Source organism: Egretta garzetta, unplaced genomic scaffold, assembly GCF_000687185.1.
Source record: "Egretta garzetta isolate BGI_Z169 unplaced genomic scaffold, ASM68718v1 scaffold217, whole genome shotgun sequence".
In the NCBI taxonomy this organism is placed as follows: Eukaryota; Metazoa; Chordata; class Aves; order Pelecaniformes; family Ardeidae; genus Egretta; species Egretta garzetta.
The window spans coordinates 1,693,948-1,707,010 of NW_009260395.1; the positions used below are offsets into that span (position 1 = coordinate 1,693,948).

At 41.0% G+C, this 13,063-nt stretch overlaps 1 protein-coding gene across 1 annotated transcript; it reads right to left on the minus strand.

Moving 5' to 3' along the window:
- Window positions 1-318: 318 nt before the first annotated feature.
- On the minus strand, window positions 319-11,968 carry EXPH5 (exophilin 5). The gene is made up of 4 exons (XM_035898518.1): window positions 11,893-11,968; window positions 9,279-9,327; window positions 7,598-7,724; window positions 319-6,422 (listed from the first exon to the last, which is right to left on the minus strand). The coding sequence occupies exons 1-4, from the start codon at window positions 11,943-11,945 to the stop codon at window positions 1,093-1,095; spliced, it is 5,559 nt and encodes a 1,852-aa protein (XP_035754411.1). The 5' UTR covers window positions 11,946-11,968; the 3' UTR covers window positions 319-1,092.
- Window positions 11,969-13,063: the final 1,095 nt, after the last annotated feature.

Consider the following 13,063-nt stretch of genomic DNA (forward strand, 5'->3'; position numbering starts at 1 on the left):
GCGGCCCCGGCGGTTGCGGCCCCGAAGGCGCCCAGCGGCTGCAGGTGCCTCAGCCCCAGGCCGGCCGAGCACAGAGGCAGCGGGAGAACTTCGGGAGGTCACGAGTTGCATCGGTTATGGTTGTCTTCCCGCTATTAGGACAAGTTAGGATTCAGCCTATGAGGTTTACATAAGAAATAAATAGGGTAAATTTTTTTACATTTTGCATGTTTTAAAACTTTGGATTATTAACCCAAATTAACCTGTTCCTAAGCCAAAGGCGGAAATCTGGCCGTTCATCTTGACTGTGACCAAAGCTGTGCCGGTTATGAATCTCCCATGCCTGAAAAGCAGATTTCCATGCTCAGCTGTGTTTCTTAGTGTCCTCAGGAATTTCGGTGAGTTTTCCAGTGCTGTGCCCTTTGCTGAGCTGTCTCCCACACACTTCCGTAACTCACGTTGCTCACTGCTCCTGCAATGCTGAGGAGGAAAATCCCAGAGTGGAACCCACCTCGACCGCACAGCAGAACAAGCGCCACCGGGGACGTTGCTGCTGCACTTCCCAGGAATGCAGAAAAAGAGCGTTCATACAGAACATGCTGTGAAAATCGAACGGGTTTCGTTTTGTGGGGGTGTTTGTTGGGTGGGATGGATTGGCATTACCATGCTTGATCTGGTTAAATGAGGAAAATTGGAGAGAGCAATTTATCAGCAAAGTAACCTCTTGGTTTTCTGTTAAGTCTTCTAAGAAAAAGTAGGTCAAGCTAGAATTTATCCATTCCAGCACTGTGTAGCTGGCAGGAGCCTAAGCCACTGCTTGCTGACTCAGAGGAAAGCCATCTCTGGAGTTACACTGCCCAAAGATCCACAGTTGTTTACCTTCTATTATTTTGGGAAGGGATTTTTTTAACATTCTTTGTCCCTGCTAGGAGAAACAACAATGGTGAATAATACAGAAGTCAGATGCTCAGCCAACATAACATACTAACTTCTTTAAAACTAACGAAGTTGTACCCATTTATAGCAGCACAAGAACTGGCTCGAAGTGTTTTACATGTCTTTGCCTGCCCAGAAACTACCGAGCTATCATGCCATCTTAGTACCATGGGCCCTTCATAGCTCCGATTCTTTATCTACCTCATCTAGGTAGTATTCATCATCGGTGGTGGTATCACTGTCCGAGTCCGAATAGGCTGCTGGGTCTTCCCGATAGATGTCAGTCAGCTCTCGGGGGGATGAAGCAGCCGATGACATTTTACTCCCAGCAGAACTTGAGCTCAAAAGCTCAGCCCTGTTTATAGAAGGGGTCTCTCCATCTCTGAGAGCACCAGGGTTATTAAGAAGACAAGGACTCCACAGTCGCCCTTCTGTGAGCGACCTCTTGATATTCTCCAGGAAAGCCAACTGTTGTTCTTTGCCAAATATACCAAAATCAACGGAAGGATACATCAGATTTCTAGTGCTGTAACATTTTTCATCATCCGATGCCCAGTTTTCATTCTCATCACAAGACAACAGCTCCGAGTAAGATTTAAATCTCTTCCCATGTATACCATCTTTTGGTAGAATATTGCTTCCCGAGGCAAAGGTCTCCTGGGAATCTCGAGCACAAACGCTCTCAGAAAGGTGACGCTCACGCTGACTTTTGGCATGACTCCTGCGCAACTGATAGCTACGCAAGTTCGCATTTTTTAAGCCAGCAGGCCGAGAGGTATTTTGACACTGACCAAGCACTGTCCGGGAAGTCAGGTTTTGCTCTGGACATATGTCTGCCTGCAAGCAGCTATTTACATACGTGTTTGAGTTTTTGTCAGTGAAAGGTGGCAAGGAAGGACTGCAGGCACGACTGCTAGCTCTTCTTTTCTCATCATCCAGTGGGTCTGATGTAGTGGCACTGGGAGAGATGGGCTGGCTTTTGCTTTCTAACCTGAGATCAAGTGTTTGGGAATTCTTATTTCTTGTGGTTACTGCTTTATTTGGAAACAGGGTTGTAAGACTTGGCCTATTTTCCACTTTCACTGTAGTTTTTTTGGGACTGATGGCTTCCTTCTGGGTGTATGAGCTTGTAAAAGACTTCCGGTTGGTGTTATTAACAAGCAAAGAAGGATCATTCTGATTTTCAGTCTTCTTATTCTCAGCTGTTCTTGGTGTATTCTTACCAGGGTCCAGACCGTGATTCTGATTTTCATTGTCTGACTGCAGGAATGGCTGATGGGAATCCGTGGCAATCAATGAGTCAAGGGACAAGTCAACCTCTAAAGGAGCGGCACTTCCATTGTTCTGTGAAAAGATGTTACTTATGTGCGGTCTGGGGGGTAAATTTTTACTTGAAAATTTTCGACTTGTTTTGTAAACAGCTGCCAGCTTATTTTTAATTGAAGGTCTGTTTTTCCGTTTTTCTATATCTTTGACTTTGTTCTTTGGGTAGTCAGAGAAAAGCTTGTTCTCATCTTCTGCACTCTGTGTCATCTTCTGATCTTGTGTAACCCTGAGGACTTTTTCTTTACAGTTAATGTTCAGGCTGCCTTCACCGTGCCTCTCTGATTCCTGCAAACCACGACAATCTTTACCCATCTGAGTACGCTGTGAGTTTTGCTCTTTTTTAACTTTTGAATTCTTTAATTTGTATGCATCTGTGCTAACCGCTTCATCTAGCTGACGTAATGGGTCAGCACCGGAAGCTGTGCTTACCTCAGATGCTTTGTTTTGAGACTCTGAAAGCACTTTGCTGCAAGAGTTTAAATCATTTGCATTTTTCCTTGAACTGTCAGCCCTTAATTGCAGTCCACTACATTTATTATTATACAGAGGGGTGGCTCGGCGTAGGAAATTTACTCTCTGTTTGCCTTCAGTACTATCTCTGTATGTGTCTTCCGCAGGAAGAAGCGACACATCAGCACACTCTGTGTTACCATTCCTTCCAAGGGAACTCTTCTCTCCTGGGTTGAGGAGTAAACTGTTCAGATTTTTATTGGTGTTCATTTTAGGGGGCTGACAGCAGTTTTCAGAGTTTCCCTTCTGCACAATATTTTTATTTGTTGAAGTAGAATATAGAAGGTTCTCTAAATATCTGCCTGGCTTGGGAGGGGTTGATAAAGTGGACATTAGTGGTGTGGCTGTTGGTAAAATTTCCGTCTTTTCTTTTAGACATATTTCTGTATTTTGGCTGCTTGAAGCATCAGAAATGGCCTTACCTGACTTAGCCACTATTGCAGTGGATTGTGGACCACCGAAAGAAATTTCTTTTGTCACCACGTCAGAAACCACATTTTCTGATAATGAAAGATTTGCTGAGCTATCTTTCCTGTTACATACCATACTCATTGACTTTGAAGCACCTATCTTCTCAGAGCTCAGAGATAAGTGGGAATTCTCTTTTTCACTATCAACAGCAGTTCCTAAGTTCTGAGATGTGACCAGGGCTGAAGATCCTTGGTCAGAGGAATATGAAGGCACCTCTGTTTCCAAAGTACTGGGGAAAATAACATTTGCTAAACTCACATGACCTTCATTTTTCTTGTTTTGTATTCTTGGTGACTGAGCATTTTCTTTGGGACAGGGTAAATCTGCATCCTCTGGATTCTCTCTGAAGAGGTTACAAAATGTCCTTGAATGCCTCCGTGGTAACGTGTAGTAAATTGAAACTAGTTCATGATACTTGACATGATCTTCATCTACACAAACTGTGAATGTACTTGTAGTTTTGTACTTCTGCAAAAAACTTCCCCTTTCCTTACAGTCTGAAAACACAGATTCTCTTCTGCTTTGATATTTATATCCGTCTGTCAGTTCAACTGACCTACTACTACTTACTGAATCATTAGGACTTTTGGTTAAAGGACTCGGGTAACCTTTTTCTTTGTTACTTGTAGCAGCATTTAACGATGCTGTTGTTAAAAAGGAATGTTTTGAGTCTAAAGACACATCTCTTTGATTAGAACAAAAGGCATCAGCTCTATGTGGAGTTTCAGACCTTAGACAATCGTATGTTGTTCTACTTTCTGTAGGTAAAGAGATGGGCGTATCTGACATAATACTACCAGCAATGCTGGCTGATTTTCTAGGCAAAGTGTAATAAATAACAAGCGGGTCAGGAGACTTAAGGCTGTTTCTGCTAGGGGAGCCAGTAATGCTGCAGCTACTGGTATGTCTCAGCAAGCTGTCTTGCTTGTGAAGCCTTTCAATACAAGGTGAATTACTCCTTATTTTTCCACTTTCTTTTTGAAGGCAAAAATAACTTAAACTATGTTCAGAGGTCTCGGGGTCTCCAAAGCTATGCATATTTCCAGAATTTCCATTTTGTGAAGAACTACTAGTAGCTTGTCCATTACAGTCCTTAGTAACTAAAGTGCTTGTATTTTGCAGTGTTTTCTGTGAAGTCTTTTTGGTAACATCTGTTCTGCTCACTTGAGCTGTTTTTCCACCTTCTGCTTGAGGTTCAGTAACCATGCAATGTACTGAAGAGCTAGTTAGTGTTCCTAAACATTTAGAATTGTCTTTATGAGAAAGCGCTTGTGGAGAGCCTTGTGAGGAGCTAGCTGAACATTCAGAAGGACAGGACAACATGCCTTGACAGTTTGCTAATTTTTCAGTGGACGGAGCAGAAGCAACATTCAGCAGTGAGGACTGTCTCCTTGGAGTAGCTTGGTTAATGGCTTCTGTGCTCCGATTATCCTGCTTGATGCTCTCTCTTTTTCCTGCATAATGCAGATTATGTTCCCATTCTTTCTGACTTGGAAGAAAAGGTTCCTTCCTGCTCTCATCGGCTGGCAAAATGCAGGGAGGCTGACTGAACGCACTGTTGGGTGGGCAATCGTTTTCCTTCATTTGTACATTTATTTTATCACCGTTTGATGAATACATTTTTGCAGTATCTCCTCTGGCAGTGACTTGGGTTTGTCTCCTTGATCGCACTGTGTTAAAGAGAGATGCATCGCTTTGCAACGCGGCAGAAGCAGGGCTGTTAGAGGGAAAACTCTGGGTGTTGATGTAGCTTGTATCTGCTTGCTGAGAAACTGACTGTAACGGCATGTCTTCATCTGGCAGCTTCATACCTTCAACATTTTCTAGTTGTGTAAAGTCTGCCTTAGTACTTCTTTGGGTAACGATGACTGAATTCCTGTTCAGTCCTATAGGTTTTGTTTGGTCCTTCGAATTAGGAAAGACCGACTCATCAGTTCTGATACTAGATGACGAAACTGAAGAGTTACAGCTTAGCCAAGGCTGACAGCCCTCGGTGAATTCTGAAAAAGTTCTGTTTGTGCTTCTTGTTACCCTTTTGATATTCTTATTTTCTGGAGAATACACGTGAAAATTGTTCTGCAAGCGCTGTGAACCAAACTTGGCATTCTTTGTATAGGCCCACTGCTGCTCATTTAAATTAGCCATAATCACTTCAAAGCTGGCATCAGGAGAAATAAACACTTCATCACTGTAGTACTGAGGAATATCAGCCCAAGAAGGATAGCTGTCTTTTCTTCCATAAGGAGAATTTTTCTGATTTGCATACAACTTGCCATGAGAAGAAGTATCTCTACAGTAGGATCGAGAGAGATTATTTTCTGATTTGTATAATGGATAATTTTCCCAGTTATCAAAGGGCAATGGAGAAGTAGCTTTGTCAGGGCAACTAAGTCTACTAAAGCAATTACTGCTTGAAACAGATCTTCTGTAGTGGTGTTTTGAGTGGTAACATGCATGTTTCTTGGTTTCTTGCAAAGAGCTAGGATATCCACCATGGTCTGTAGCATGAAACTCCATCAGTGATTGGGTTCTAAACATTTTTTCTTGAGTTGACGTTTGTACAGGAGAGTCTGGTGTGTTGTTCCATACAATAGAAGACAGAGGAATTCTCTTTGGGTTCTGTCGACCAAACCTTGGTACAAAACCATTGTTGCTCTCCCTTGCCAACGGATGTTGTAAACTAGATGCTGAGAGCTGGTCAGAAGATACTGATGATGGACATCTCCGAAGGGAACATACAGAGTTACTTCTGCCAGCTGTATCCCTGTTCATACAACTCTTGTGCCTAAATCCACTGTTCTGTGTTATGGAAGGAGGATATAAGCTACCTTCTGAAGACCGTCCAAAAGAAATGGAAGACAGTCTGCTGCTTAGCGGATGAGGATTTCCACTGATGGGATCACCATATTTGTAATCTTCTGGAAAGGCCGACTGGTGCCAGTTTATATATGCACTGTGTAATTTCCTTGGTCTGATGAAAATCTTGTGTTCATCTTTGGCTCTTATTGTTCTCAGTCCATCTGGGAAAAATGTGCTAGGCATGTCACTCCAGTCGTTTCTGTGTTGCCCTGTACTAGCAGTCTGCCTCTTTGAAGTAGGGAATGCACATTGGACATTTGATGCACTGCTAGTAGAAACTGTCCTGTCCAATGGTTCTTGGGCTTGTTCCTGGGCCAGCTGGTCATCCAGATCATTTAGAACTGCACAGGGGAAAAAAAAAAAAGATATTACACTTTTGCTAATTGTATTCTTTTTGTATTTTGAAAATAGCACGCATAAGATAAAAACACAAATGGATGTGGCTGTTTTGTTACAGCATTTCCTGATCCATTTAAACAAAAAAGGCTGACTGATTCGTCATTACAGATCTGTGCTAATAGTACAGAATTGTCAAGAAAGCATTGCTAGGTATGTATAGTTGGAATAAAAGGTTTCAACGGTACTAAAGTTTTCCCTTTTTCTAAGTTTCTCTTCAGCACAGAAGAGAGAAGACTCTTGAGAGAGTCAGTTTAGAACAAGAAGAAAGACAAGTTGTTTCTGAGTCTTCCATTTGGAGGACATCCACCAAGCTATGTACAGTTTTCTCTGTCAGTGGGCAAGCCTGGAGAGTTATGACTGATATCCAAAAGCAGTGACAGAACTGTGAGTTTCAGAAGAACCACTGTCTGCCATGTAGTGCTCTCCCCTTCCAGCACTGCCGACTCACCCACTGCTTCCTGATCATGTTTTCAATCTGTCATCTCTTCTAATTTTGGGTGGTAGAAAGTTACATTCATGGAAGGTTTTTTTGCCTAGATCTGAGAAAGTTTATGGAAGAACACCGCTGTATTCCCATAGGCTGGGTCTGATCTTGCCTTGCTTCCCACCAGCGAGGAATAAGAAACCATGCAACTTTTGACTGGTGCTATAAGGGCTCCCAGCAAGCTAACTGAATGCCTTAATGCCTCTTACTTCTGTGGTTTGAGGCTTTACAATTCATAAAACCAGGCCCAGTGATTCATTGTCATCAAAATTGTGCATGCAGGAAACCGGGATGAAATTCTTCGCATGTAACTGTATGCCTGCATCTAAAGGATGCAGTATGGGCTCCTGTCAGAATCAGCAGGGAGAAATGCACGCTTTTAAGGTGTGATTCTTCTGAACTGGATCTGTATGAGATGAAATGCACCCTAAGAGTGATCAGTGAAACATCTTGAAGTCAGTGTCAGAGTTGACATTCTGCTGTCAGAGGAAGCCAGCAAGAAGTAGCCACTATGCTAGAAAGTAACAAGCCGTATCTTTACAGCCTAGCTTTTGCAGAAAATTCTCTGAAACTAGTCACCACAGTCACTTCTGGTAACAGTAATACCAGAACAAAGCAAGGACACACACTTACCACTGAAAAACTCCTTCTCTAGCTGTTCATTCCATTCCTGTGTATTTTTCTCCATCATTTCATTTTGGTTTGCATCAAAAGAATGATCACTTGTTTCAGCTGACACTGGGGAATTACACATTTCAGCCTGTTAAAAATTGTAAGGCAACATGGTTTTAGTTCTACATGTGGGTTCAAATCACGTTTCACATGTCACATCACAAATTGTGTCACACGTCATGGAGGTCAGTAAATACTTTGTGGGTCCATTAAATACTCTATTATTAAAATATACAACTGAGGATTATAAAGTTGCATGCATTTTAGAGACCTTTACATATGTAATAAGGAGATTTGCTCGTCTTGTCCTCATACTGTAGCATGTTTTGGATACATGAGTTATAATGACCTATAATAAGGGGCATGGTTTACTTATTTTCTCTGTATACATCCTTATTGCATTGTATCTCCTAATTCAGTTTTTCCTAATCACTTCTTCCTTGACCAGCACATTTTAAAATTCACACACTGACCTCCCAACAGAGATTTAATGATTTCACACCACAGTCAATTTTCATATTGCAATACAGCACTTTAGGGGGCTGTGATAAAGTACCTTAGCAGCAGGGAATATGTCATTCTATTCCCCATCTGAGTTTAGTTCACATGTTAGGCTGGAGACTTTCTTATCCCATCCATATTTCTCTCAGCTCACAGTCTCAGATGGTAGAAGTGCAGACAACTGCTGAACTGATTTATTTTAGCTGGGACTCTTCCTGCCTTTTTTAATAAAAACGCTTACTATTTTTTAGATCTCAATATTCGTAATATTTTACTTGTCTAGCTATAATAGTCTATTTATATAACAGGCAGGATTCTCTGATAGGGTCTTTGTTCAGTCATATATTAATATAGATTATCCCTTTGGTTTTGAAATATGAAAGAAGGGAGGTGGCCAATTTATGTCCTCTATATCTTTGATTACATACTGTATACCTCATCAGTCCCCTGTATGGTTATACCACACAATTGAAGAGGAGGAAAGACATGTTAGTAATACAGGGCAATAAAGTAATTAAAATAGCAAGTGTCATCCTTGAGGAAGTCTGTTTATTTCAACAGTGTGCACTTAAATTACATCAGAAATAAATCTGTTGTTTCATCCTTAAATTGAGCTTGCGCTTATAAAATGGAACATTCAGGCAAAAAATAATCCCCTACTGTAAAACTTTACATTTACACAGTAATTCTGTGCATGGAAATGTTGCAGGAGAGGCTCTAGCTTACCGCCTGCCCAACTCAGCTACTCTTTTTCACCCTTGTACAAATGAAAAGAAACAAAGTAAATACACTAGATTATTTCTTCAGTGTGAGGTTTGACCTATTTGCAGGTTGGTTACAGTTGCCAAAATATGTGAGGGTTTTGGCCTACGAAATTACCCATGCAATTGTTCCATGATTAACAGAGAAAACCTGATCAGAGGTAGACTTAGGGCTTACCTAGGAAAGCTTTGGACTTGTATAGTTACCAGGGCAAGCTCATTCTACCGCATTCAACAGGTTCACAACGCAGACATTTTACTCAGTGTTTAAAACAAGAACTGCAAGAATACTATTTAAACAGGCACTACACAAAGGGGACTTGTTTTTGAAAAAGCTGTGGTTTAAACATTGCTGACGATAAAGTTGATAAGCTGCTTACCGTTGCCATTTCTTCCACTTTCGAAGATGAGCTAGCAGAACTGTCATATCTGTGTAGGCAGAAGGATTTAAATGTTTGCTTTGAAAAGGAAGGTAATGTAATTTTACCAGGTCGTAAATATCCAGCAGTTTCTCTTTAACACCTATGGAGAAGCATCTGAAAGAAGACTGTTCTATGAAGAATCCATCCTTCCCCCGCCACAAATCCTGCTAACAAAAAAAATGCTGGGGAAATGTACCATTCAGTTTGGCCTTGTCAGATTGCAAATGCAGCTGCACAGCCAAGAATGAACTCAACCTACTAATAGCTCAATGTCTGCAACAGCCATGAAGTGATTGTTTCGATCCAGCATTACGATAAGATGGTATTACTTCCTTTTCCAAACAACAGTAATTTAGTAGGTACTACGAATAGCCGAAGTTAACTACTTGCAAATCTGCAAGTGGTTTGCATCTGCCATTCTATTGTGTTTCTCTTCCATTTCACCCTGCTCAGACACAGAGCTGTGCTCTGCCCCTGTGCAGGAGAAGAGATGGACAGCAGTTTGGTTTTGGTGTCAACTTTGAAACTTGCTGCTACTCACCCGAAACAGCCTTTATTTACCAATTTTTAACACATGGTAGAAGGCTCGCCTGCTTTCCTGAGCTATATAGGACTGCAAGAGCTTGGCAGAGAACTGGCTAGAGCGTCTGTGAGTAATGCAGTGGTTAGAACAAGCTGAGAAGCCCTGAACATAAAAGGTATTCTGTTCTACGGGGTGACTTGCAGACATACAAATACAAAATAAACTAAAGAAACAAGAACAGGACTTGACTTCACTGAGCCTATTCGAGTCTGCAGATCCTCATTTTACAACTAAGCAAACACAGTCCCTTCAAAAGCCCTGAAGGAAATGTCACTCAGCTTCTGCTTATTGCCAGTTCTTCCTTGTCTCAGAAACTGTTTTTTCCCAGGAAGTTAATTCCATGAATGACCTTGTTCTTAGGCTCTTAAAACCTTCTTGTGCTCAGGTAGACTACTTTATTGTGCTTCAACAGCAAGTATAAACCGGCTTGTTGGCAGGTTCTTTGTGGCCCAGCCTTTCCTCCTGAAGTGCTTTGTCATTTGTTTGCAATGTGCTTGCAGGCAGGGAAGAACAGTTGAAAGGTGCAATTTGTTTTTTTCTTCTGTAATTGTGAACTGTAAAACCAGGATTCCTCTCTGACATGGGGTCCAACTGAAACCAAAGGAAACACGCCTGTTGACCTCAGTGGGCCTAGGATCTGGCCAGGCAATCTGAACCCGGAATTCCTAACTTTTCCTTGTAGCACTGAATATGAACAGCCATTAATTCAGTGGGTTACCGCTCCTTGTGAATGCAGTTTACAGAACCAGGACCCAGAGACGTATGTAGCTCTTCCTTTAAACTAAAATAATGTTGAATATGTTTTAATGCTTCTACAACAAATTAACAATGAAACTTTCATTTCAGAGTTTTTACAATGGTTCCTTGTAAACCTGGTTCAATGAAATCCTGTGGCTTAGCGAATTACCTTAATTTTAATTGTATGCATAACAAAAATGCAAAAGCTTTGTTAGAAGCTCTCTTCAGCTTTACTGTGCAAAGACTCTCTACAGTTCTCTCCACTCGGTGCTGTGCTTGGTGTTGCGTTAATTGCTCCTTGCAATGAAGCTACATGAAGTAGACATGTTAGTTGGAAATGTCTTCTGATAGTCTAGGAAAAATTAAATTTTCATTTGCACCTCTGGCACAACTATAAATTCCTCCATGTCTTTGTTGTCACTGTTCCTTCAGAAATAACTGGTCACTGCAACCTGCTCTGTTTTCTTCCCTGCCAACTTATACAGACAAGGTTATTTTAATCTTTTCCCTGTGCCAAGTCTTCCACTTCTCAAACTGCCTCATTATTTTTTCTGAACACTTTTATGTTTTTCAACATTTCAAAATTAAAGTTTTGCTTACTTCCAGAGAAATATTGCTTCGTTTTAAGAAAACGTAATTCAGTTTCTTTTTTGGTTGAGGATATTGAGCAATGTTTACATTATTTCGCACACACATGCACACACACATACACTCACACTTGTAAACATTATCTATTATTCATAAACAGAAAAGAAGTTAAATTACTGCTCAAGTTCAGAAATATTCACCATCAGAAAAATATTACTCACTATGGAAAACAAGAAGTTGTATTTTATACTGTTGCACTTATAAACATATGTATCTTTTTTATGACAACTGCATGGAAGATTAAAAGTAAAAGATGACTCTACTTACTACTATCACTACTGGTAACAATAATATAAATCCATGAATTAAAATCTGCTGTGAATTAGTATTTTCACTGAGGCACCTGTCTTCCCCAGGCCATCTCCGAGTTGTCTGATGTCAGAGTGCAATCCATTTTCTTCTATACTATTCTTATCAGTACTACATAAGAAGCCAGCTAAGCAACAAACACATAAATCAAATGTGCTGAAAACACATTTAAAAAGCATTTCTTTTACAGTATGAATTGCACTTACATATTAGAAAAGAATAAGGATAAATTCAAGAACACCAACACCTTTGAACCAAAAGTGATCAAGCTACCTTCAGACAACAGTTACAAACCTTTTATTAGCATCTTCTGTATCTCCACATAAGCATACTCTTTTTTGCAGCATCCATAATTTATTCTCACAGCAAAACACCACCGCAGCTGATGAAAATGTCTCTCCAATACAGAAAGGACCCTCTAAACAGCCATTAATATTTAGCTATTTAAAAGCTTCTGCCAGTTCGGCTTACTTACAGGATCTACAGTGCTGCCTCCTATTGTATTTCACTAGCTCTCCAAAATAACTCTACCTGGCGAGAGGCAGATTATTTCAGTGCTTTGTCTATGCATAAAGCAAACCACATGCCACGGCAACACCTAGAAGAGGGTGGGGGAAGTTTTCGACAGAGGGGCGTGACTAGAAAATGTAGCAATCAGCTCAGTTACGCGTCAGGATTGACTTGTTTATTTTTCAAGCTGTGCTTGGTAAGAAATCAAAGGCATCTGAGCCTGAGATCTGGTAGATTTTCTGTGGAAAAGCCAGATAAACAAATACTAGAAAAGCTGATGCAATGAGTAGGCACGGTTTATTCTTTTTGCCTTCTTAAGAAATCATTTCAACGCTTGGATTCTAAAGCAAAGCCTAGACCTTTGCTTGCGCATTGGCTACCTTACCGTGTACCAGGATAAAGCGCCCTTGAAATCTGCTTCTCTGGTACACAAGTGCCCCTTTATTCTGCAGGGTGGGCTGCGGTCCAGTGTCAGTGTGTCCCAGCATAGGGGGCTTTACCATGTCACAGGAAAGAGGAGGGAGCAGATGACATGTATGGAGCAGCATTAAGACTTGCAAATTTTTTTTTTCTTTATGCTGCCTTGCTATGTAAACTTGCAAATTTTTTTTTTCTTTATGCTGTCTTGCTATGTAGGAGAATTGTTACCAGTAAACATCCACAAAGCTAACCTCATGGCCTCTATTCAAACCTCTCCTTAAATCTCCTTCTGCTTTGGTACAAACACTCCACAATGGCAAGCTGCTGTGCTACAAAACCTACATATCAGACTAATCATCATTTCTTTAGAGGGTTACATTCCCTGCCATTGTTTATTACAGCTGTTCCTTGTCCTAGCGTCATGCCACCTAGGAGCCCCAGGCATGGACCAGCCTGAGACTCACAGAGTGAAAATCAGCTCTTTGTGCCAAAGATCTTGCAGCTTCATACTTAGATTTCACAGCACAATGCACCT

What these genes read in the sequence shown, in the direction of transcription:
- EXPH5 (XM_035898518.1), bottom strand. Translation starts at nt 11,945, where the DNA reads ATGCTGCAAAAAAGAGTATGCTTATGTGGAGATACAGAAGATGCTAAT. An exon ending in ACAGAAGATGCTAATAAAAG is followed by an intron (nt 9,328 to 11,892) that starts GTTTGTAACTGT and finishes CTGCCTACACAG; the next exon opens with ATATGACAGTTCTGCTAGCT. An exon ending in AAGTGGAAGAAATGGCAACG is followed by an intron (nt 7,725 to 9,278) that starts GTAAGCAGCTTA and finishes AATTTTTAACAG; the next exon opens with GCTGAAATGTGTAATTCCCC.